This window comes from Danio aesculapii, chromosome 18 (assembly GCF_903798145.1).
Source record: "Danio aesculapii chromosome 18, fDanAes4.1, whole genome shotgun sequence".
NCBI classification, from domain to species: domain Eukaryota; kingdom Metazoa; phylum Chordata; class Actinopteri; order Cypriniformes; family Danionidae; genus Danio; species Danio aesculapii.
Genome location: NC_079452.1, coordinates 12,835,752 through 12,863,165, shown reverse-complemented (window position 1 = coordinate 12,863,165; position 27,414 = coordinate 12,835,752). Strand labels below are relative to the sequence as shown.

The window sequence follows — 27,414 nt, the reverse complement described above, 5'->3', positions numbered from 1 at the left end:
AGCCCAGACTGTCTGTGCAGCGCACCCTTGGGGGTGTTGGTTTGTTTCCCCTTGGAGCTGTCAGCATCCGAGGCAGTGATCGCTCAAAATTGGTGCCATCAGCTCGTCTGGCCAGGTGGCTCCACATGGCTCCAGGATTCTTGGTGTGTTCGTGTGTGTGTGTTCCTTGTATTAGTTACATTGTGAGGACCAAATGTCTGCGTAATATAGTAAATTTTGACCTTGTAGTGACATTTTATTTATTTTTTGGTCCATATGAGGTAAATGGCTCATGAATCACAATGAATGATGCATTTTGAAAATGTTTAAAAACATTCCTTTGAAGATTGGGTTTTGGGGTAGGGGAATAGAATATTCCATCTGTAAAGTGTGAAAATCATTACATCTATTTGTCTATTAGTCGCGTGTTTGGAAGTAATGTGTGTGTGTGTTACATTTTAGGCCATGATCAACAGTGGCCAGTGGGAAAATCTGGCCAGGATGCTGGGGTTAAACCTCAACTCTTTTTCGAATGACATCCTGGGATTTTTAGCAACCACAGAGAGTCAGGACCTCAGTTTAAAGTCTCATCTGAAAGACTGTGCTCACTGAGCAGTATAGAGTCCACCATCAATATACTGGGGCATTAGGACCCACACAGACCACAGGTTGAGTGCCTCCTGCTGGCCTTACTAACACCACTTCCAGCAGTCTCCCTTCCAGGTACTGACCTGGTGTAGCCCTGCTTAGCTTTACTGTGCAACCATGTGAGAGTTGGAGAAAGCTAGCTGCCAGCTGCATGAGCTATGTTTCCATCCACCTATTTTTATGCACATTTTGGATATGTGTCTAAAAAAATTGGTTGATTGAAACACCAAAATACACATAAATTTTAAAAATGTGCATAAAAAACCTGTGTGCTTAACTGATTAGGATTAACTTTTTATTCGAAACACTTTTATTGAACAATTTGCATTCAGTATGCGCATTCAAAAGAGATCATGTGATGATGAAAATCTGTGTGAATGGACAAACCAGCAGGCTAAACATTGTAAAACATCTGAAATGTTGTTTTGGTCATTCTAAAATGCCTTGACCATTTCAGTATTATAGTGTTATTGTATTATTATTTAATTGTTTCCATGTCTCACACCTTCAAATGCCACCATGCATTCGTTGTGTGTCGGAATTGTCTTCTGAGGTGCAAGTAATTTATTAACTAAAGAAAAGATTTCCACAGCTTCTCCTACCGCAGAAAATTCCGTTTTTACTCTTGATATTTTGCGCCAGTTAATCAGGAAGTGACCATTTTGTGTCCAGTTTCCAGTTTTAAGCATAAATTTGATTTATTTTGGATGGAACCATAGTTATGAGGACATAACTAGGGGAAAGGTCCTCCTGATGGACAAACATTACTATCTCCTATTGACCTCCAAGTTACAAGTGATTTCTTTGATAACAAGTGATAATTGTTGTGAAATAAGATATAGCATTACTAACTGACAAGGAGACATGCCTGAGTAGTGCTTCTACTGAATTCCCTTATAGCCAGAAAAGAAAAATGTATGGATTTTTGGCAAATGTTAGCAGCTCTTTCAATCTATAGTAGTGGTCCCCAACGCTCGGGACGCAGACCAGTACTGGTTTGTGGATCAATTGGTACCAGGCCACACAAGAAATCATCAATTATTTTTGTTTTTATTTGTTATCTGAGTCTGAAGGATTATTTTGAAAAATCTTTTATTTTAAAAACTGACCGTATCCTCTCGGTTACTTAAGTGCTAAAATCGAACCTACAAGCTAGCAAAATGAGTAAGAAACAGACGTCTTTGGAAATTTTCTTTGTAAAGGGTAAAGGCCCAGTGAAGGACCTATGAACTGCCAAGGAATAGATCCGCAACCCATTTGTCAACAAATCAAGTGAATCTAGCATGTCTGTGTGTGCGCAAGAAGAAGATCGACTGCTGGAGATCGCAAATGACGCCGGCCTTAGGGGCCGTTCACATATTGCCTCTTTTCTGCATGCAAGTTTGTTATTTCCACGCAGATTGGAACCAACACGCGCAAGTAATGCGCTCATACACTCATGCCTTCCAGGCGCCTCCGGTTAAAAACATCTCAACTTTTCGATTCTGAGAGCACACCGCGAGTCACATGACAATAACTGCCAACTGATAATAACTGCCTAGCCAACCCACCACCTCTCGCCCCTAGGCATTGATCGGCCTGCGGTGATAAAACCTGTCATTGGGTGTGTGTGCTTTTAATATATTTTATATTCTAATTTGCAGGTTAAGTCCAATTAAAGTATCAATTGAAATGCAAAGTATAAACGGCAGAAGTGAACGAATAGATAAGCAAATGAAACTGACACCAAATATAAAAGAAGAATATTACATGATATAAGGCTCTCATTAAAGACTAAATCGCTAAGGAATATCCACAAGATACAAAACATCGGCGAATTGGATCTCTGACTGGGACATGAGGGGTTTAAATGACTGAAAAAAGGCTGTGGGTGCAGCATATGGATTGGAAGTGTCCCCAATTTGCAGTTAGCAATCATATCTCTGTTTTGATCAGTTGATATGTGTTTGAAATATTCATAGTTTGAAACAGATGGAAATATGACCAAGTTTTGCCACATTTCTATGGAGATTAAAATGTAGCTGCCATTATAGACCATTGTTTTTTGCACACCAGATCTCCACACAGGTCACATAACTGAAAACTATCAATGAGTTGCTGTTTTTTTTTTTATTATTGTTTTTTTAGTTTTTTATAAAATATAAAACTTTCCTGCAAGGGTGGTGCATTCGAAAATATCATTGGTACAGTAGAAAAACAATCGAAAACCCAAGCAAAGTCATTTCAACTCACAAAAACAAATGTGTGTGCATGTGTGTGTGTTTAGATATTAGCAAGTAAATAAAGTCAGGTTATGAGTTAGACTGCTGGAACACAGACTTTGGGTTCTATCATACACCCAGAGCAATACGGCGCAAGACTTGTTTGGTGTGATTTGTTGCTATTTTCAGACCAGCGCAACCCTAATTTTCACATTTTGCACCACGTTGTTTAAATAGCAAATCCATTTGCGCCACTTTGTGGACTCATGGGTGTGCTGGTCTAAAAAGGAGGTGTGTTAAGGTGCATTGTTGGAGCGCTGCTATTTTGAGGATTTGAAATAAACCGCGCCATTGACCAACTAAAAGCTGTTCTGAAGTCCAGCACAGAGCGTGTTAGTTATGCAGATCCAAAAGCCTCACATTGCTTAATACACACAGGATGTCCAGCAATATGCAAATATCTTTACATATGAAAAAGAAATTAAGGGATTAAAATGTTACAAAAACTTTTATTTTCTTCATAAATATAAAAACCACTGCCTCCATGCCTTCTTCAAGTTTTTTTTTTTTTCAGTTTATTCATGACAATTTGCTTTGTATATTGTTATTATTATTAGCAGTATTATTTATTATATGCATATTTATATTTGTTTTAATAAAAACAAGTTAAGATTTGTCCACCTGTCAAGTTTTGGAGACGTCTGCATCAACATATGGGACTACGAATAGGACGTGTGTTTGGATATAACTCAGTTTTTGATCATACTTCATTATTATTGTTCATTTATTCGTTTGCTGGAAATTAGAACTAAATTTAGAAATAGTTTGAAACAAATCTTTACGCTTAACAAACTAAATTAAACATGTAGGCTAATCGAGATCTTCAGTGGAGTGAGTACAACACCGTTTCCTTATTCACAAAAGTAAAGAAGCAAAGTAAAGAGTAAAAGTAAAGTAAAGAGAAAGTAAAAAGGCCGAATGAAGGAGGCTCCTTCTTAATCCTCGCACAAGTGGTCTGTTTAACTGTTTTCTTGCTAGTGAAGTATTTAGTTTTTCCATCTACGAAGTCTGTCATGTAAATAGCAAATGTGCCATGGTGCGACGCAACTGACTCTTAAAAAAAAAGTGAGAGGAGACTCTGATTGGTTTACTCATTAAGAGTTCTCTAGTCCTGTCTTGTCTAGTATGTTGTGCTCGGCTCGAGTTTTCTCGGGTCAAGTACTCATATTTCCTATCACTGTCTGTCTTCGTCTTTGTATGAGCTCAGTCTTGGTCGTGCTTGGGCTGTGTGCATTCCCCCTCCTGTATATTGTCTAGTCCCATCCTCCTTGTTATCCCATTATAAGTTTATTCAGTTCACCTGTGTGTTTGTTGATTCTTTCTCTTTATAGCTTCCTCTTGTCTGTTGTCCTGTGCCAGTTCTTCATATGTCGCACTTTATGTTCCTGCTGTGTCTTGTCCTGAACTTCCCTGACAGCCCAGCCAAGCCTGTTTTTGTCTTTTAGTTATGTTTTTCCCCTCAGGGTGGCCTTTGTTATATTTTTTTATTAATAAACCTATCATTTTCTTGCACTTGAGTTCTTGCTCCATTCCCTAACCGACATCCCTGACAAAAAGACCTTAAAAGAAAATGTTGCATGTTATATTTGCTTTTTTCAAAATGAGCAGAAATCCTAGTTGCCTGTTGGCCAGTATAGAGAGACAGTCTCCTCTTAGTAACATGTTTGTTTGTGTGTGTGTTTGTTCACATATGTTTGTCTGCCTGGTTTTTTTGTCACTCTGCGGGGGATCTGAAGTCTGTCTGTCATGCAGCGCCTCCTCCGCGGCACAGCGGTCTTTAACCTGGCTGCAGTTCAAACCGCTCTTGTGAGCAGAGGTCACGTGAGGTCATCTCAATAGAGGACGCCAATAAATTGTTGAAAGTCTGAAACAAAGTCCTGATGGTCAGCAGAGACCCTGCTGGGAAAACAGAGCAGGATCACACTGAGAAGCATGTGCCAGTTCCGTATGGATAACTCCGCATCGATTCTGTTCCTGTATAAACAACACATTTCCACAAATTTTAAATGGATTATTTATAAAATTCCACTTGTACACTGGGTAGTGTAGGCAGGGGTTTTCAAACAAGTCCTGGATGCCAGAGGGTGGGGTGTTTGACAAATTTTGTCATTCAGTCAGATACCAAAACTCTCACTTGAGAACATAACAATACAAACCAGCATTTCCAACATGGGAAACATCATAAATAAAAAAATTTATAAACACTTTAAGGTCAATATTATTAACCCTCCTAAGTAATATTTTTACATTTTTCACTTTGACAGTGTATGTCACGTTCCACAATGACGCATAGCACAAGCTCTGTGATTGGTCGACTTGGTAGTGGTGTCGAGTGAGAGTGGAGCCGAGAGCCGCGAACCCATTGGAGCAAGTGTTTACAAGTGTGGAGTCACATGAAAGAGCTCCAGATGGAAACTGTTGTTTTGTGTTTACATTATGATTAAAGTTGTTGCACATCGGTCAGTTCCCGCCTCAAATAGAGCGAGTTTTAGCTACTTGTACTGTTCATTAAGATAGCAATTAAAAAAAAAACACCTGTGAAGAAACTTCACACAGAGGAACATAAACACCTACTGCCAGAAATATAAATAAGCCTTTACTATAGTTACGGCCCACTGATGTCTATTCTGTCCTATCTAGACATAGGACTATTACGTGTTTTATTTAGTTTCGTAGAGCAACAGTATCTCCAGCAGAATAGGACCCTCCACATCAAAGCTACGGGTCAGCCCACGATTCACCAAACATTTGAAAAACGAATTGCTTATACACCAACACCAAAACATGCTATAGACCTGAACAGTGCAGTGGCTTATTTTCTACCCAAAGAAAAGAAAGATATCCAAAAATGCTATTTCAAGTAAAGAAATCTGTGTTGTTTTGAAAGACAGAAGATAGCAGAAGTCAATAATTTAATTGAATTATTTAGCCTGACATGTTTACTGTTCCAAAGTATTTTAAACGTTTCTTAATATAAAATATATTGGGTTCAACGGAGAAAAAAAAATATTGTGACATTTAACCCTTTTATGCATGAATTGTGAAAAATATTATTACACCATACAACAAAGGTGTAAAATGGGACAAAAAGACATAGCTGACAATAGAGAATATTGTGTTTTTTTTTAATGGTCTGTTATTCTATTCATATCAGCTCATTTATTAAAAACAATAATAATACAATATAATAACAATAAAACACAGACTGTAGGAATAATAATAACAGTAGTTGTAAATATGCAGAAACGTTTGCAGTATGGGTATGCTATTTTCTGGCACATACTCATCACTGCTGTCTGTCACTGCCACTGTCCTCTGGAATATTCTGTACTGACTTCTTGACCCATACACTGAAATAAATTATTCAAAGATGATTCCTTTGATTTACTTAGTTTTTTTTACGTTGAGTGGTTGTAAACAATTTATTTGGCTGAATTTAAACAAACAAATTAAGTTGAACATTATAAAATTGTATTTGTTTGTTTAAATTCAACACAAATAAATTGTTTGCAACAGTTTTGCATGCAACACTTTTTTCAGAGTACTTTCCATGTTTAGAAGGCAAAATGCTAATTTGTTACCATATGAATGTGTAAAATTGCCATTTAATGCTGTAATATGTCATTTTAAATGACTATTTATGTTGATATATTTGTTAAATGTCTGTTTTATTACAATGTAAGACAATTTATACATCTCTGAAAACTAGAATAGATATACTAGCAGGTTACAGAAAAAAGGACTTTTATGCAATCTAAATCTTCTGTTGCAGGACATCCACATACGAATATGAATTTTTGGTGAATAAAAACTACATTTTACCCTAAATTTTATTTTATAAATTACTAACATATCATACTTTATGTTTTTTAACGTAACAATTTTTTAAATTGTTTTTTACTTCAATTGACCTCCTTGTATAAAAGTTTTTCACCGATATGCCTGAGGCATTTAGCACACCGCCATTACTGTCAGCCATCTTGGATTAATGATGTCATCAAGCAAAGAATAAATGGAATGCAAGAGAATAGCCACTGTGACAATACTGCTGACAGTCTACTGACACTGCCCTCAAGTGGTTTGGAGAAAATTACCATGATTAATGAACCTAAAATTAAGTTAAATTAACTGTTCACAAATGTGGACACCATGCATGAAAGGGTTAAAAAGAACATATTTTTGAATAAATGTAAGTAATAATCTGCAAGTAATATGCAAGTAATATGTAAAGTAATAATATCGTGAGACAGTGAAATTGTGATATATTTATCCAAGGTTATCATACCATCAGAATCTTATAATGTCAAATGACTAGTCCAATCACGGTGTAACATTGTTAATTACTCCAACGTTTACAGCACCTCTTCACAGTTAATAATGCTAACTTACATGCTTCATGCTATATAAGTTTAAAAATTCCAGCGCAAGACTCAATACTTGTGCTCATGTGCATTTCTCTCTCAGCTCACAAATGTTTTTTTGTTCTTGCACTGCAACATATACAGTTGAAGTCAGAATTATTAGCCCCCCTGTTTATTTTTTTCCCCACAATTTCTGTTTAACAGAGAGAAGATTTTTTTTCAACACATTTCTAAACATAATAGTTTTAATAACTCATTTCTAATAACTGATTTATTTTATCTTTGCCATGATGACAGTAAATAATATTTGACTAGATATTTTTCAAGACACTTCTATACAGCTTAAAGTTACATTTAAAGGCTTAACTAGGTTAATTAGGTTAACTAGGCAGGTTAGGGTAATTAGACAAGTTATTGTATAATGATGGTTTGTTCTGTAGACTATTGAAAAAATATATAGCTTAAAGGGGCTAATAATAATGACCTTAAAATGGTTCATAAAAAACTAAAAACTGCTTTTATTCTAGCCGAAATAAAACAAATAAGACTTTCTCCAGAAGAAAAAATATTTTCAGACATACTGTAAAAATTTACTTGCTCTATTAAACATTATTTGGGAAATATTTTAAAAGGAAAAAAATTAAAAAAGGGGCAACTAGTTCTGATTTCAACTGTATAGGCAGAATGCATGTAACAATGTCAGAATACCCATATTTACCTGTTTTCAGTCTAAAATGAAAGTAGCTGCTACACATTTGTGGAAGAATTTCTTCAATGACAGCAGCCAAAATAAACTCACATTCATCAATCAACAACAAAAGACTAAATTCAAACTCTAAGACTGAAATTAGAATACATGGCTTTGAGGATAACTCTTATACTGTTTAAATACAAATTTTAAAGCTATATTGTTTATGCTCATGAATGGTATTTCTTAATGTTTCTTTAAGTGTTATGGTAGAAAAAAGTGTACAGTAATATATGACCATCACTCGCTCATATGACCATCACTATGAATGGTCACATACAGTTTTAGGCTGTATAGTGTGGACAGATGGAACAATGAACGTTTTCATTCTTAAAGAACATTTGAAAATGTTGAAACATTGTAGTAGTGTGAGTAAATCTGGCATCAAGACCCATGCTATTGGCAGTTAATTGGAGCTGGCTAAGTCAATCTAACTCTCCTGGCTGCAGTGTTCAGCATCCTTGTTAGTGCATCTGACTCCCATGTTGGAAACTCTGGTTCAAGTCCCAGTTGGAAAGTTAATAAAGCTGATGGCATTTAGCGTGCATCTCCTACCGGACACACTCATTTCAGATCTTGTTGTCTCTACTGATGAAATAAGGAGACAGGTGTATTATTTGAGGGAGAAATACAAAATGTGCAGTGCCAGTGGGATATGTTTGATACCTCCACGAAACCCCAGAATCCTCTTTCCTGCAGAGATTGATTCCAGCCCTAATCAAACACTCCTAAATAAGCTAATCAAAGTCTACTAGGAAGTTAGAAGCAGATATATGTGATCATGGGTCATGCTAAACTCTGCTGGAAACTGGATCTCGTGAGCTAGTGTTGAGAAGCCCTGATTAGGATGTTTTACAATAGTATAAACAGTGCAAGCAGGCAGTATATTCCTATTTGACTCCCATGTTGTGTTAAATATGAGCAGTTTATTTGCGGCAGACTCATACAGTCTGTACAGTTGAAGTCAAAATGATTAGCCCTCCTGTGAATTTTTTCCTTTTTTAAATATTTCCCAAATGATGTCTCCTATAATATTTGTTCTTCTTGAGAAATTATTATTTGTTTTATTTAAGCTAGAATAAAAGCAGTTTTTATTTTTTTTAAAACCATTTTAAGGCCAATATTATTAGCCCTCTTAAGTAATATTTACATTTCAATTGTTTCCAGAACAAACCATTATTATTCAAAGATTTGTCTAATTACTCTAACTGGCCTAATTAACTTAATTTAGCCTTTAAATGGCACTTTAAGCTGAATACTACACTAAAAAAGAGACATGGTGGTACAAATAAAGTTCCCTAAGGAACAGTTTTGTACCTTTATAAAAGTACCTTATGGTATAGAAAAGTCCTCTTATTATACTGTTCTGTAGCTTTTATGGTACAACTGAAATGAAGTTACACAATTGTTCTCATAAAAAAGGTACATAAGTGTTGGACAACTCCTTCTTTATTACAATGTCTATGAAAATAAATATTACTGGAAAGGCAAAGTGATTTTATGAAAAAATTCCATATCAAAACATGAATTATCATTTAAAGACATGTTTAAAGAAACTTATTCATTCATTTTCTTTTCGGCTTAATCCCTTTATTAATCTGGAGTCGCCACAGCGGAATGAACCACCAACTTATCCAGCATATGTTTTACGTAGCGGATGCCCTTCCAGCTGCAAACCATCTCTGGGAAACATCCATACACACTCATTCCCACTCATACACTATGGACAATTTAGCCTACCCAGTTCACCTGTACCACATGTCTTTGGACTGTGGGGGAAACCAGAGCACCCGGAGGAAACCCACGCGAATGCAGGGAGAACATGCAAACTCCACACAGAAACGCCAACTGACCCAGCCAAGGCTCGAACCAGCGACCTTCTTGCTGTGAGGCGACAGCACTACCTTTTGCGCCAGTGCGTCGCCCTTAAAGAAACTCATGAACATTAATTATTAAGTTCTATAATACAAAACAATTGGTAAAACAAAACTATAGGTATTGTAAACTAAACATTTAAGGCATTTTTAATAAACATTTGGTAAGCATTTTCTGATAAATACATTTTCATTAATGATATCTGCAACTTTTGGTGTCTACTTTCCACTACGCATGTGAGCTGGCAAAATTCCTGCATATGCAAAGTGTTCATGCAGACGTTTTTGTATTGTAAATCTAATCAAACTGTGTGGATATCTCAATGTGGATATATCTGTGTGGATACGTTACAATACTTTTGCATAATTCTATTTCTATTTTAAGATTTAGTAAATTAAATTGTGTTTTGTGTGAAAATTGGAGAAAAAAAAAATTATATTATACATGGAAGAATCTATGTTTTATTTTTTATTGTAAATGGAAAAGGTTTTTTTTTAATATTGTTTAAAAATGTATTTGATTTTTTATAATTACTAATAATAATTTGACACATTTTGGATATACAGAACAAAATGCCTTTAAATAGTTCTTGAAGGAACACATTTGACACTGTTAAGGAACAAAGTGTCTTGTCACTGTAGTGGTAGCTTTATGGATCAGATTTGTACCTTTGATGCCGGTACAATTTTGTATCTGCAGGTTTTAAAAACCAAAGGTACATTTTGGTACAAATCATGTCCTGAAAGGAACAAACTGCAATGGTATGAATTTCTTTCTTTGTTTTAAGGTACAATTCTGTTCTATAAAAAGGTACTTCCACAGTGAAAAGGGTTTTACTTTCTTTTTCTTATAACATTATACCACTGTTTTCTGAGAGTGTAGTGTCTTGAAAAATATCTAGTAAAATATTATGTACAGTCATCCATGGCAAAGACAAAAGAAATCAGTTATTAGAAATGAGTTATTAAAACTATTTTATTTCCGTTAAACAGAGATTGGGGAAACAAATAAACAAGGGGGGGCTAATAATTACAACCCAGGCTTATTCTGAAAACGTACCTCTATACATTTCTGGAGAGCGCCAAATACGCCCTAGGAGCTAAGTTTTTTTGCAGTTTTTGTTTTTGCAAATCCACCAGAGGCCGCAAATTCTCAAATTCCTCTTGCTAGTGCCATTGTTCTCACGTAAAATCCACCAGAGGCCACTGTCGATTAACTGACTGACTGACAGACTGACCAACTGACCCACCCTCCTTCTTCCCTAAACCCAACCAATAATGTTTTCTAAAGCACCGACTGATCCGCCCACCCACTTCCCTGAACTCAACTGACAATTTTAAAAAGCAATCCAGAAAAAAAAGCCATCACCTTATTTTTACCACGTTTTCAGATTTTACCACATTTTCACCCTGTTATTTACTGGTTTATTTTATTTTTTGGATTCTGTTTTTGTCTTACCTGCTTTCTGGAACCGTTCTTCGTCAGACTCGAACCCTGTCGTCGTGGTCAACTCTCTGCATCTCAAATCTCAATTTACCTGTTTATGTTTTACAGTAGCAGGGCCATACCGCAATTTCATTTTACAGTATAATTGTCTTACCGCAACTTCTTTTTATGGTAAAATGCCCTTTACCACATTTTAATTTTACAGTATAATATATTTTACAGCATGTTTACTGTCATTTATTCACATTTTCCACAAGCACAAAACCTTTATTTTTAGTAATTACAATTTAATTTAATAAATTCCAGACTAATTTTTTTTCCGTCACCTGTCTACTTTTTGTCTTCAACTACAGTAGCAATACTTGATTTGATTACAGTAGAATACCGCAAATTCCTAATATGCAGTAAGCAAACATTTTCAAATGACTCACAATGCAGTACATATTACAGTAGTGAAGTGTGAAGAATGTATGTGGTATTTTACTGGACGTTTTTGCAGTAAATAACTGTAAAATTGCAGTAAAGTCTAAAAGTGTATTGTGGACGGAGAATGTTTTTTTCTGAAACATGTCAATCTGGGTAAGTGTTTTCATTCTGAAATGCAGTGTGAAAAACGTAGTAAATGGCACCTGTTTTAAACCAAACAAGTGCACCGAGTGTTAAAGCACCATTCACTTTTTTTTCACCTATAGGTTTGCTTTTTGTTGTTGTCATTGTGTGTAAAAGACTATGCTGCTTGTTTGTTTTATTGCTTATTTAAAAATCTCCCCAGTTGCATCTGTGGTATTGAGGGGTTAAATTTAGTTCATCTTTACTTTAGTTTCTCTTTGTCTATTTTGTGTCTACACAAATCAATATAATGTTGATTTCCAACGTCTTACATGAAACCAATTTCCTGCTGACTCTCTCCATAACTCAACGTTTGTGCAAGTGGTTGCAAACAATTTATATGTGCTAAAATTAAACAAACAAATTAAATTTAACTTAATTGTTTGTTTAAATTCAGCCCAAATAAATTGTTTGCAACCACTTACCTTTTAGTAAACCCAATGAATCATGTTTCAGTGTGTGCGCTGGACTTTTGAGGCATTTCCTGGTGTGGTGGCTGCTGTGTGTTTGTAATGGCCCTTGTGGTCCTGCATTTATCCTCACTCTGTGGTGTGGGATCTACAGGTCAATGTGGTTTGTTACTTTGCCCCTACAGGGACTGCTTGTTTGCAGAATTTATTTCTCACTCATTCTCTTATTACACAGCAGCTGCCCTTCCAGGGGCAACCCTGAACTGGGAAACACCCCTACACTCTCGCATTCATTCACACACTCATTCACTATGGCCAATTTAGTTCATCCAATTCACCTATAGCGCATGTCTTTTGACTGTGGGGGAAACCGGAGCACCCCACATGAACATAGGGAGGACATGCAAACTCCATACAGAAATGCCAACTGCCTGCCGGGACTCGAACCAGTGACCTTCTTGCTGTAAGGCAACCAAATTAATGTATATTCATTTATTAATTCATAAAAGTTGCATTTACTTCTTGTTCAAATAAATAAATACTGTAAGTATGTCTTAGTTTTTTAGACACATTTATCTAAATTTAAACCAATTTTGGAGACTTCCAGTCTAAAATCTTAGTACAAATACTGCATGGACCTACATTTAAACAAGCTCTGAAGTCATTAGAGGACTTGGAACTGATAGTATTACAGTCTTTTTAAAGCAGGAATTCTTATCAAATTAGAAATTCTAATCAAAGTAAACAAGCCCAAATTCTGTTGGGATTTAGTGTGGGTCTGGTTATGAGTGAAATGTTGGCTTTTTTAATTGCTGTTGTTCTGTTTGTTGTAGCTTTTTGCCTTTTACTGAGTGTTCAATCTAAACTATCCAAATTATTTATGACCGTAGCTTTCCCAAAACATTCTCTTATCTCCCTTTTATTGTCTCTGAATATGTATTTGTGTAGCAGGATAAATCATGTGTGTTTCCTTCAAAATACCATCCTTTTTTTGCTGTATTGATCTAGCAAAAAAATAAATAAATAAAACATCTAGCATATTGTAATTCTCTATCATCCTCTCATATAAAGCAAACCAACCCGAGGGGAAATTTGGTGCCCGTCAACACACTATCTAACATATTTATTCATTTATTTGTCCATTCTTCAATTCTGTTGAGATTTTGTGTGGGTCTGGTTATGAGTGAAATGTTTGCCTTTTTTAATTGTTGTTGTTCTGTTTTTTGTAGCTTTTTGCCTTTTACTGAGTGTTCAATCTAAATTATCCAAATTATTTAAGACACTAGCATCCCAAAACATTCTCTTAATTCTCTTCAATTGTTTCTGAATATGTATTTGTGTAGCAGCAGGTCAAATCACGCGTGTTTCCTCGCAAATACCATCAAGTTTTTGCTAAATTGAGCTAGAAAAACAAAAAAAAAATCAAGCATATTGTAATTCTCTATCATCCTCTCATATAAAGCAAACCAACCCGAGGGGAAATTTGGTGCCTGTCAACACACTATCTAACATATTTATTCATTTATTTGCCCATTCTTCAATTCTGTTGAGATTTTGTGTGGGTCTGGTTATGAGTAAAATGTTTGCCTTTTTTATTTGTTGTTGTTCTGTTTATTGTAGCTTTTTGCCTTTTACTGAGTGTTCAATCTAAATCATCCAAATTATTTAAGGCACTAGCATCCCCAAAACATTCTCTTAATTCTCTTCAATTGTCTCTGAATATGTATTTGTGTAGCAGCAGGTCAAATCATGTGTGTTTCCTCCAAAATACCATCAAGTTTTTGCTGTATTGAGCTAGCAAAACAAAAAAAAAATCAAGCATATTGTAATTCTCTATCATCCTCTTATATAAAGCAAACCAACCCGAGGGGAAATTTGGTGCCCGTCAACACACTATCTAACATATTTATTCATTTATTTGCCCATTCTTCAATTCTGTTGAGATTTAGTGTGGGTCTGGTTATGAGTAAAATGTTTGCCTTTTTTAATTATTGTTGTTCTGTTTATTGTAGCTTTTTGCCTTTTACTGAGTGTTCAATCTAAATCATCCAAATTATTTAAGGCACTAGCATCCCCAAAACATTCTCTTAATTCTCTTCAATTGTCTCTGAATATGTATTTGTGTAGCAGCAGGTCAAATCATGTGTGTTTCCTCGCAAATACCATCAAGTTTTTGCTAAATTGAGCTAGTAAAACTAAAAAAACCAAGCATATTGTAATTCTCTATCATCCTCTCATATAAAGCAAACCAACCCGAGGGGAAATTTGGTGCCTGTCAACACACTATCTAACATATTTATTCATTTATTTGTCCATTCTTCAATTCTGTTGAGATTTTGTGTGGGTCTGGTTATGAGTGAAATGTTTGCCTTTTTTAATTGTTGTTGTTCTGTTTTTTGTAGCTTTTTGCCTTTTACTGAGTGTTCAATCTAAATTATCCAAATTATTTAAGACACTAGCATCCCAAAACATTCTCTTAATTCTCTTCAATTGTTTCTGAATATGTATTTGTATAGCAGCAGGACAAATCATGTGCGTTTCCTCTAAAATACCATCAAGTTTTTGCTGTATTGAGCTAGCAAAACTAAAAAAAAATTAAGCATATTGTAATTCTCTATCATCCTCTCATATAAAGCAAACCAACCCGAGGGGAAATTTGGTGCCCGTCAACACACTATCTTACATATTTATTCATTTATTTGTCCATTCTTCAATTCTGTCGAGATTTTGTGTGGGTCTGGTTATGAGTGAAATGTTAGCTTTGTTAATTGTTGTTGTTCTGTTTTTTGTAGCTTTTTGCCTTTTACTGAGTGTTCAATCTAAATTATCCAAATTATTTAAGGCACTAACATCCCCAAAACATTCTCTTAATTCTCTTCAATTGTCTCTGAATATGTATTTGTGTAGCAGCAGGTCAAATCACGCGTGTTTCCTCGCAAATACCATCAAGTTTTTGCTAAATTGAGCTAGAAAAACAAAAAAAAAATCAAGCATATTGTAATTCTCTATCATCCTCTCATATAAAGCAAACCAACCCGAGGGGAAATTTGGTGCCCGTCAACACACTATCTTACATATTTATTCATTTATTTGCCCATTCTTCAATTCTGTTGAGATTTTGTGTGGGTCTGGTTATGAGTGAAATGTTTGCCTTTTTTAATTGTTGTTGTTCTGTTTTTTGTAGCTTTTTGCCTTTTACTGAGTGTTCAATCTAAATTATCCAAATTATTTAAGAACGTAGCTTTCCCAAAACATTATTTTATATCTCTTCTATTGTCTCTAAATATTTGTGTTGCAGCAGGATAAATCATGTGTGTTTCCTTCAAAATACCATCAGGTTTTTGCTGTATTGAGCTAGCAAAAATAAAAAAAATAAAACATCTAGCATATTGTAATTCTCTGTCATCCTCTCATATACAGCAAACCAACCCGAGGGGAAATGTATTGCCTGTCAGCACACTATCTAACACATTTATTCATTTATTTGCCCACTCTATTATTTAAATCACACCCCATAGGAGTCTTTCAGATATGGACAGTTTTCTCAGAAAAGATTTTGCTTCATTTGTGGACACAGTAGAGGAAACGTCTAAAGATAGACTCATGAAATTATTTATTGATTATTGTCTGGAACTTGGCAGTGTGGGGGATGCAGGACTGTTATTATTTTGTCACTGAGGTTGTGTTGGGGGCGAGATTGTTCAAGCGCACTGTTTAGCAACGTCACATCAGTAGCAGTAGTTATGCAGAGTCAGGAGTTAATGGAGAGGCGATGGGAATGAAAATACACACCCAAGCTTGAGTTTCACTGGCCGCTTCCTTTCACTTAATGACTGTAGAACTACAATTATGACTTTTTTCAAAATAGCATATTACTGTGCCATTATTTTAGTATGCAACTCACATTTTTCTGAATTTTTTTTTTTACCAAATGAAACAAATGCTGTACTGCTGTTTGCATATACAGTAAACCACAAAAAATGTAGGTCAATTGTTATTTTAGTGATTGCATAATGGTCATAAATAATTATTTCTCATTTTCTATTAGAATACAACTAGAAAATACAGGTTAGAGTTGGATTTTTTGGTCTAGTTAAAAAGTTGTAGAGAGAGATTAAGAATGAGTGTGTCCTGGTTTGAGCTTCATTTTTACCAGTGCCGTTGACGAAATTGCCTGAATCGATCATAAATGCTAAAATAAACAATTACGTTTTAGTCCATCTGGCCATTTTTTTTACTTAATGAGTAATGGTTTTATATTTCTGCATGTTAGTGATCCCAAACACAGTGCTAATGCAGTGAAATCATATATGGAGAAGAAAAAAAAAACAGCTGACGAAACAGACAGCCATGAAATGGCCTCCACATAGTCCAGACTTGCATATTATTGAGTCTATATGCTATTATCTCACACCCCATTCCTACTAGAAAGTACTTAATAGGTAATGGTTTTATATTTCAGTGTGATGGTAATTCCAAACACAGTGCTAATGCAGTAATATCATATTTGGAGGGAGAAAAAAAACGGCTGAGGAAACAGACACTCATGAAATGGCCTCCACAGAGTCCAGAACTGCATATTATAGAGTTTATATGTGATCATCGGACACACCATTACTTCTAGAATGTACTTAATAGGTAATGGTTTTATATTTCAGTGTGATGATGATCCCAAACACAGTGCTAATGCAGTGAAAGCATATTTGGAGAAAAAAAAACAGGCATAATGGCCATAAATAATTATTTATCGTTCTCTTTATTAGAATACAACTAGGTTAGAGTTGGAATTTTTTGGTCTAGTTGTTAAAAAGTTAGCGAGAGTTTAATAATGAGCATGTCCTGGTTTGAGCTTCATTTTTACCAGTGTCGTAGGCAAAAATGCCTTAATCAATCATAAATACTAAAAAATACAAATACGTTTTAATCCATCAGGCCATTCCTTCTAGAAAGTACTTAATGGCTAATGGTTTTATATTTTTGGCATGATAGTGGTCCCAAACAAAGTGCTGATGCAGTGAAATCATATCTGGAGAAAAAATGATGATGATGATACAGCCAGTAATGAAATGGCCTCCACAGAGTCCAGACATGCATGTTATAGAGTCTGTATGTGATCATCTGATACACCATTTCTAAATGCATACAGAAGATCTAAAGAGACTTAAATATGGATAATTTTTATTAACATATAATATATAATATACAATACCAAAGCTGATGTTTGTATGCAGTATTGAAGTGTTACAAAAATGATTGGGATCTCATGTCTGGAGCTCACACGCTAACTGCTAGGCCGCGGATCAAACAAACCAGCCTGCTTCTTTTGACAGCAGTCCAAACAAACCCTCTGTCATCTCCCTTGCTCCCACTCAGAACAGCTCTTGAGTTGCTGCAAAAGAAATAGAGCACTTTAAAATTTACATATGACCTTTGAATATTGCGATAACTGTAGAATCTGAGTATTGCCTTGCTCTGTGAAAGGCAGACAACTCAGGTGTGAAAACAGACTGAATGGAGTCAGGGCCTTTGGAGGGTTCAGTGTTGTGGATTTTAGTGGTGTGGAAATTCATCTGCTCTCGTGAAGTTAGTTATCTTGTGATTTGCGAGAGGGAGTGGACGGGGCAGATGGATATCCAGATTTTAAATTCAGAATTCGCCTCTTCGCCATTCACATCACCTTGCTCTTCAACCTCTTTGTTTTTATCTGAAGCTGACCCACAAAATGTGCACAAGGTAGCATTCTCCATTCAGGAAGGAAAATACTTTTTTATTATTATTTGACTTGAGGTGGGTCACTTCTCATTGTGAATACTATTTCGAGCTCAAATGACCAGCCAAAAATAATCTTAGTAATCCCTTGCATTAACAAACACTACCTGTTGGATAAGTGACGAATATACCAAATATGTTTACTTTTCTCCTTCAGTTTATTTCACTAGCACTAGACAGTGATAGTACAATGTCCCAGCGTACCCACTGTCATCTTTTGGATTTGATCAAAATCCTGCCCAAAATTTTCAAAGTTCAAATCGCAAGCAGCTAGTTTTTCTCACAGAATTAAATTTAACAGGCTTATTAGCAACCCAACATGAGGCTGAGCACTGTTCTAGAAGACTGCAGGGCTTTCTTCTGCACAAATAACCATCTGGATGTGCATTATCCTGCTTATTACATGAACACTTCATGAGCCTCCCATCATTCATGAGTTTATTCTCAGAATATTAACATTACATCTCAGTTACGACTGCTAAAATTTAGAATTTACTTTTCACTATTTTGACTTTTTTGGGGGGAATTTACTTTTCACAATTTTAGTTTTTTGGGAATTTCTAATTAACTTTTTGCAATTTTGACTCTTTGTTTTTGGAACTATGAATATATTTTTCCCAATTTTTACATTTTTTTAAATTTTGAATTTACTTTTTTGGATTTTCTAATTGTTTTGTTTTTTGGAATTTCTAATTTACTTTTAACAATTTTTATGGTACGACTACCACAAAATTAAACTATTAGGCACAGAACATTGATCTGAGCAGTAATACAGTAGTTTACTAGCTCTATAATGAATCGTTAACCTACTGTATATATATATATAGTTGAAGTCATATTTTTTTTTTTAAATATTTCCCAAATGATGTTCAAAATGTCAGGAAGGAAGGAAAATTTCACAGTATGTCTGATAATATTTTTTTCTTCTGGAGAAAGTCTTATTTGTTTTATTTCGGCTTGAATAAAAGCAGTTTTTAGTTCTTTTAAAACCATTTTAAGGTCAAAATTGTTAGCCCCTTTAAGTAAAATTTTTTTTTGAATGTCTACAGCAGTGGTTCTCAAACTTTTAAGTCAGCGACTCACAATGTAAGATCGTCAAGAACTCGTGCCCCCCCACTACCAAAGCATATACAAACAATAAAAATAACTTCTTTTAAGCTGTTCACAATATTTTAACTATACTTACTATACATTACAGGGCTCGAAATTAACATTTTTGCTTGGTAACACTGGTGCTCCTAACTTTAAAAATGTAGGCGCACCAGCCAAAATTTAGTCGCATCCACCAGTTATGAGCACCGTTACTACAAGTTTTATAAACCTATTTATTGCATTTGAAATGAACACTAATCAAAACTAACAAGCAAAATATATATATATATATATATATATATATATATATATATATATATATGCGTGAGGAAAATATGTCTCAACGAAATCCCGTTATCACAGGAAAATACAGTTTTATTACATAATTGAGTGTCCAAAAGGTACACGGACCGCTCACCCACCCTGCACGCACTGCTTGATATGAATGAATTTGTTAATGATAACTGAGCTGTGTTTTCACGGGTGGTGTCTGATATTGCACAGATGCTTTTGACATATACCTTATTTTTTGCATACGTCATTTGAATAGCAATACCGGTCTTTTCATGAGCTGCAAAATTAGTTTAATCTTACTCAGTGCAAGCCCTTTTGCGATGGTGTACGTGGTGTTACATTTTACATATAGCTGCCACTTGCACGGCTGACAGCATCCAGCGATTAAATGAAGGATTAAACAGAACCTCTCGTGCTTAAAATGTGTAGATGTGGCAAACAGTTACCTGAAAATGCCATCCCACAGACTTTACAGTGAATGCTTTAGTTATTTTCTTAGCGGACTTGAAGCCACTGGAAGTCTTTTATCCACTCTTCAAAAAATGTAAACGGTGGATTAACCGCATGATCAGTAATCAGATGTGCCATTTAAGTGGTTTCTAAAACTAAATCTGTCAGTGTTGTTTTCATTCTCATCTTCAGCGCTTTACTTTTTTTCGGTTGTCGCTCCTGTCACCTGAAGGCAGAAGGTGTTGACTGAGTGATTGACAGCTGATTTTAACCAATCCATTCACGTTCAGTTGTAGAGCAGTGGGCCATTAAGAAGAGCATGAAGGCGGGCAATCGTTATGGGCTTTGTTTACTGCAACAAGTTGACATGACAACAGTTTCAACCTGTTCCTGAGCGCTGCATTTCAAGTGCAAAGATGCATTCTGCCTGAATGTGTCCTAAATACTTTATGAATTCATCCTGATATTTCTGACGTTTCCTACTTTTGTCTGATGGGGTCTTGCTGTTATACTTAGTCAAAGTAGAGGGTTCCGGTTTTCACATCTACATGCGTGCTGTATTGATAACTAGAGAGTTATTCGCTGCACAGTTATGATGTTCCATTCACTTTAAAAAAAAAAAAAAAATCAGTAATTACTTTAAAACAAATCTGAGAATATTAGCTTTCACTTGTAATAATGAATAATATATATTATAATCACTGAAAATTACACAAATTTTAAATCACTCTCGCGACCCATTGAAATTATTATGACCCCCAGTTTGATAACCACTGGTCTACAGAACAAACCATCGTTATAACTTTCAGATGGCTTTTAAATTGTTTTTAGCTTAACCATCACAGTACTGAATGTTCATGATAATTAGATAATAGTCATTAAGACACCAACCAGACACCAGATGAATATGTCTAACCGTACGTTCACACTAAAAGCGAGGAGAGCGTCAAAGTAGCCGGACGTTATTCATTTTCAATGAGAGCCAGCGGCGATAAGCGGCGACGAGCAGCATGGCGCGTCTTCGACGGTGTGGGCGTCGAGGAGAGTTAAAATCAAGTCAACTTTATGGTAATAAGCTATGACACGGTTTGGCGGAAAGCAATCAGAATGAAGAAGTCCACCGCTTGAGAGGAGTTCAGAAAACACAGACCTGTGAACTTTGGTTCCGACCACAGTTGTTCCCAAGGGTTTGATTGTTGCGGTCGCTGGATTATCAATTATTTACAATGTTTTCTTACAGGAACATGCATTAAATAAGTTACTGGTGAGTTACTGATGTGCATTAATGTTTTATATATTTATCTTTAAAAGAGCTGGAATCTCATGCGACAGTACAAAACAGTATTGCTGCTTCAGGATATTTCAGACATTGGATAATTAAGTAGAGCAAAGCCACACCATACGCAAATTAATCTTCAGTTCTTAAATGAATTTGATAAGAAGTGCGCAACATTTTCACGCTAGAGAGCATGTTTTATGCTGGAATGCAACTGATATGCTGCAACGGCTCCTTTAAATATGAAATCAATGTAGCGAATTTTGACGCTTTCACCGCCGGAGCTGAAGGCAGACAGTGTTGTCGCCAGGGCGGCCAGAGCAACCTTGGACGCTCTCACCGCTTTCGGTGTGAATGCGCAGTAGGTAGATACAATGTGACACAATCATTGGATTTGAACATGCCTCAACTCTGCTACACTCAAAAAATTTATGTTTGCTGTTTGTTCAAATTACTTGTTTGAATTGAGCTGAAACAACCCAATTCTTGAGTTTGTTTATTTATTTTTTGCAACAACTTAATTATTTTGTATTCAATCAACTTAAATTTGTAAAATTGAATACTTACTTACTCCCAGGTCCATTTATATCGATCCATTGATTTTTAGCCACGCCATATTGGTGTTTTGTAACATCTAGTTTTTATTAGGTTGGTTGTTAGCCCAACGCTCAACCCTCAACCAGGAGGACCAGGACATACACACATAAGCAGGTTGCACACCGGAAGCGACACTCGACGCCACGACACGCACATGACAGTTAAAAGTATCACACACCAGACGCGGACATTCGCATGATATTTAACATGAAATGTGATTCCAGTGACGCTCCAGAGACAGACGAGTCTTCGATGAGGCCAGCTTCCAGCCTCCGCCGCTGGACTGCAGCTCTGCGCAAGACGTTTGGCCAGCGGAGAAATTAAAATGGTCGTGCCCAACTGAGTCTGGTTTCTCTCAAGGTTTTTTTTTCTTCACTTTCGCCAATTAGTGAAGTTTTTTTTCCCTCTCCGCTGTCGCCACTGGCTTGCATGGTTCAGGATCTGTAGAGCTGCGCATCGTTGGATTTGCTCTTCAGTGTTTGGACTCTCAGTAGTGATTTAAACCACACTGAACTGAGCTAAACTGAACTGAATTTAAACACTAAAAGCTGAACTACACTGTTCCAATTTACTATAACCTTTTATGTGAAGCTGCTTTGACACAATCTACATTGTATAAGCGCTATACAAATAAAGGCGAGTTGAATTGAATTGAATGAAACTAATTAGATGGTGCTCTGTAGTGCGGCAGAGAAATTAACAATGTCCTTAGTCGTGGCTGCGTGCCGCGTACAGCCGCCGACTTGCGACACCGGTGTGTGTACCCTGATAGAAACCTATGTTTAGAATTCTGAAATGTATGGCGCTGCGTGGCGCTACATTACAGACAATTTAGCTTACCCAATTCACCTACCACACATGTCTTTGGACTGTGGGGGAAAGCAGAGCACCCGGAGGACATCCACACAAACACAGGGAGGATATGAAAACTCCACATAGAAATGCCAACTGACCCAGCCGGGGCTCAAACCAGCAACCTACTTGCTGTGAGGCGACAGCACTACCCACTGCACCACCGTGTCCCCCTTGTAAAATCTAATAAGTTAACTTAATTCCTTAATTAGTGTGGAACCTAGCATTTTCCCAACTTTTAAATAGGTTCAATTATTTAGTTAGTCTATGTTATTTAGTTAGTCTAAAATACACCATTGTGTTGCCAAAACATCATATCTTTCCAGTGATGGCATTTCAGTAGGGATTCTTGTGATGAAATAAATTTTGCCATCTTGACTTTTAATAACCATGACATTGAGCCTACTTAGAGACTTGTTTTGATCTATTGGTGTTGATTCTCTTGGTTCCTCCTGATTGTTTGAGCGAACAAGCCTGTCTAAAAGTGCACACATTCTGCCTGTGTCATTATTGAATCATCACTGAAGCTAACCTTTACTTTTTTCTATTTTTATTTGTTTTTGCTGCATTTCAAAGCTGACCTATAGACTTTAGAGGATATTTTAGAGCTGCATTACAATTACAGTGAAGTGCATGTTTGTGTTTTAAATAAGATTCAAAGAATGCTGCTTGAATTGTTTGTCTGAACAGAAAGAGATGAATCGTGTTATCTTGTAACTTGTGTTTGATTAACTTTATAATCATGTTTAAGCTTGGTTTGTGTCATTTGATTTACTCCAGAGTGACAGTATGCCTGTTTACATACAATAAATCAATTATAGGCTAAACCGTCTGTATAGAAGTAACTACAGATCTCACTGGGAGACAAGAATTGGTTGTATATGTGATGAAGAATTAGAGTGCCATCTAATGGCCTGATAGGCACATCACTATCATAGGATGACATACAGTTGAAGTCAGAATTATTAGCCCTCTCTTTATTTTTCCCCCTATTTCTGTTTAACAGAAAGAAGTTTTTTTTAACACATTTCTAAACATAACCGTTTTAAAATCTCATTTCTAATAACTGATTTATTTTATATTTGCCATGATGACAGTAAATAATATTTGACTAGATATTTTTCAAGAGACTAGTATTCAGCTTAAAGTGACATCTAAAGGCTTAACTAGGTTAATTAGGCAAATTATAAAGATGGTTTGTTCTGTAGACTATCGAATAACATAGCTTAAAGAGGCTAATAATTTTGACCTTAAAATATGTATTAAAAAAGTTAATAACTGATTTTATTCTAGCCAAAATAAAACAAATAATACTTTCTCCAGAAAAAAAACAATATTGTCAAACATACTGTGAAAATTTCCTTGTTCTGTTAAACATCATTTGGCAAATATTTGAAAAAAGAAAAGAAAATTCATAGGGGGGCTGATAATTCTGACTTCAGGTGTATACACTTTTACAGAAAGATGTCCAATCTTAACCTTTCACAAATCCCCTATTAAAAATGTAAGGTTCCACAAAATTAATTTATGTTGTCCCAACACAAACTGATTAGGTTAACTTAAACTGAAGTAGACTGAACATAAAACAAATAAGTTGTCTGAAAAAACTCAATGAATTGTGTTGTTTCAGCTCAATTCAAATAAGTAGTTTGAACAAGCAGCCAAAAATCTTTAAAACTCTTTGTTAAACCACCTATGATGAAAATCAACTTTTGTAAGCAGTTTGGACTGTGTGTAGGTACTGTATAGTGTGTTCACTGTCATATTGGCATGATATAAAACAGTTAAGTCTCTCTTTTTTAAAATTTCCTGATGTTAAAATAGGATCCAGATCCCAGTGATTTTTGAGGCCCACCACAACGTGACGTAGGAGTACGGTTTCCACACCCACCAAATTGATTGACAGGCGGCATGTTACCATAATAACATATATTTACATGTCCACAGAGCTTTTTTTTTTTTGCAAATAAACTGAAATCAAAGAATCTGTTCCAACTCTATGTGATTTTTCTAAGTTTTCTAAGTTTAAAAGTTAATAAACATTTATATGTTAGTAAACATTTATATGCCTGTGTGTGTACCGCAAATGGCATTTGTGTGAGGCTCATCATTTCAGAAAGGCCTGAATAAACACCACCACAAATACATCAAATAAACTTTCTTGGTATTTTTGACCAATAAGCTGTATTTTAGCTTCATCCGTGTCTGTCTCTGTCACTGACTGCTGTTTATCTGATGTGAACGGTGGGCGGGGAGAAGCAGCACGTTTGCATTTAAAGCCACAAGCTACAACAGCTACAATACGCAGACACCAAATTGAGCAGGTTGTGGAGGCTATAATAAATTATCTGATGGGTATTTTGAGCTGAAACTTTACAGACACAGGTCAAACTTTTCAGGCTGGTAAAAAAAAAGTGTCCTTTAAGTTTTGATTTTACTGTGTGATCCAAATTCATAAACTGAATTCAAAATCAAAGAACCTTCTCTTATTATGTACTAATATTTTGACAGTTGTACATTTACATAGACTTATTTGCAGTATGAATACCAATATAATGCTGGTAATACCATTTGTCTTTTTTATAGGAGGGGAAGAAGAAATTTGACAAGGAGGCGGAAAAGTATTATTCCACACTGGACAAACATCTCAACCTGTCATCCAGAAAAAAAGAGTCAGCTCTCCAAGAGGTGAATCGCTCCACAAAATAAGGCTAGATTTCGCATTTCCCAAATGTTCCCATAAAATGCCTACAAGGCAAATCCTAGTAAGTTCAGGCGTACATTTTAGCCTTACTGCAGTACAAGCAGTATCAACAAATAACTAGAGCATATAGTAGTGAGTATGAATGTTTAAAGAAGCCATAAGATTGCTTCTGTTTAAGATCAACAACGTTATCAAGCTTCCAGAAAAGAGATTTATTGTATAACAAAGACCACTGCTCCAGATCTGCTTTCAATGCACAGATCCAACCCCAGATATTACTACTGTAAATGTCTACATCACGGGTGTCGCTGTGTTCCAATTTACATACTATACATCTTAAACAGGGGCTTAGCCAGAAATTTCAGGCCCTGCACAAAGGTTTTTTTTAAAGGGGCCCCCTGAGGAAAATCGAAGAATGCAGGCGGGGTGTACAGGGGGTGGTGATGGTGATGTCAGCAATCTATGAATTTGAAAAAAAGCAAGTGGGGGGGGGGGGGGGGTGATAGTTACATAAGCAGTCTCCGAAGTAAATATAGGGATTGAGAGCCAGTGCCCTAAACACTCAGTCACCCTTTCCCCCCACTTAATACGCCCCTAGTTTTAAATAATATCCTTAAATAGAATTTAGTATGCCCCAAACTATAGTATGCTTAAAAGAGTATGTCAAAGGTTGGTCCGGATGGTCTACTATTTCCGGTAAAAATTCGAAGCATCCATACTCTACTATTGCTCACAATACATTTGCACATTGGACGTGAATTCGAATAGAACTACACACTCAGATAAAAAGTGTAAATAAACTACAAACATGGCGGACATGCAAGACCAACCGTCAAGTAGAGAGGCTTCAGTTAATTTGTTTGAATGACTAATTTGTTTGAATGACTTTAAGCAAAACAGGTATCGTCCGCTGTGTCCCACTTCACACATTATTCATCCTAAATAGTATTCAATAATAGAATTAATATGTCCTGAATTATAGTATGTTAAAAAGAGTATGTGGTGGCGGAGTGGGTAGCATGTTCGCCTCACAGCAAGAAGGTTAAGAAGGTGCATGTTCTCCCCATGTTCGCGTGGGTTTCCTCCGGGTGTTCCAGTTTCCCCCACAAGTCCAAAGACATGTGGTACAGGTGAATTGGGTATGCTAAAATCGACCATAGTGTATCAGTGTATGAGTGCGGCTGGAAGGGCATCCGCAGCGTAAAACAGATGCTGGATAAGTTGGCGGTTCATTCCGCTGTGGCGACCCCAGATTAATAAAGGGACTAAGAATGAAGAATGAATAATGAATGAAAAAGAATATGTCAAAGATTTCCGGATGGTCTACTATTCCTGGTAAAAACTCGAAATTTAGAAGCGTCCATACTCTAACCACTAATATTGCCCACAATACATTGCACGTTGGACGTGAATTCGAATAGAACTACAAACTCAGGTAAAAAGTGTAATTAAACTACAAACATGGTGGACATGCAAGATCCACCGTCAAGTAGAGAGGCTTTGGTGAATTCGTTTGAATGACTATTCAGGCAAAACAGATATCTTTCGCTGTGTCCCACTTCGCATATTATCCGTTCTAAATAGGATTCGATAATAGAATTAATATGTCCTGAATTATAGTATGTTAAAAAGAGTATGCCAAAGATTCCCGGATGGTCGACTATTTCCAGTAAAAATGTGAAATTTAGAAGCGTCCGTACTCTAACTGCTAATATTGCCCACAATACATTGCACATTGGCCGTGAATGGAAATAGAACTACAATCTCAGGGAAAAAGTGTAAATAAACTACAAACATGGTGGACATTACCGTCAAGTAGAGAGGCTTCGGTAAAGTTGTTTGAATGACTATTTAGGCAAAACAAAGATCATTCGTTGTGTCCCAATTGCATACTATCAGTCCTAAATAGTATTTGAAAACAGAATTAGCATGTCACAAATTATAGTATGTTAAAAACAGTATGCCAAAGGTTCCCGGAGGGTCTACTATTTTCTGTAAAACTTCGAACTGTAGAACCATTCATACTCTAACCACTAATATTGC

General features: G+C 36.0%; 1 protein-coding gene across 1 annotated transcript in view; it reads left to right on the top strand.

Moving 5' to 3' along the window:
• The window catches only part of LOC130245273 (rho GTPase-activating protein 42), a 377,423-nt gene that overhangs the window by 293,006 nt on the left and 57,003 nt on the right, over positions 1 to 27,414 (top strand). The window contains exon 6 of the mRNA XM_056477913.1: positions 25,254 to 25,355. Coding sequence (XP_056333888.1) covers positions 25,254 to 25,355 — 102 coding nt within the window. The remainder of the gene's footprint in view (positions 1 to 25,253; positions 25,356 to 27,414) is intronic.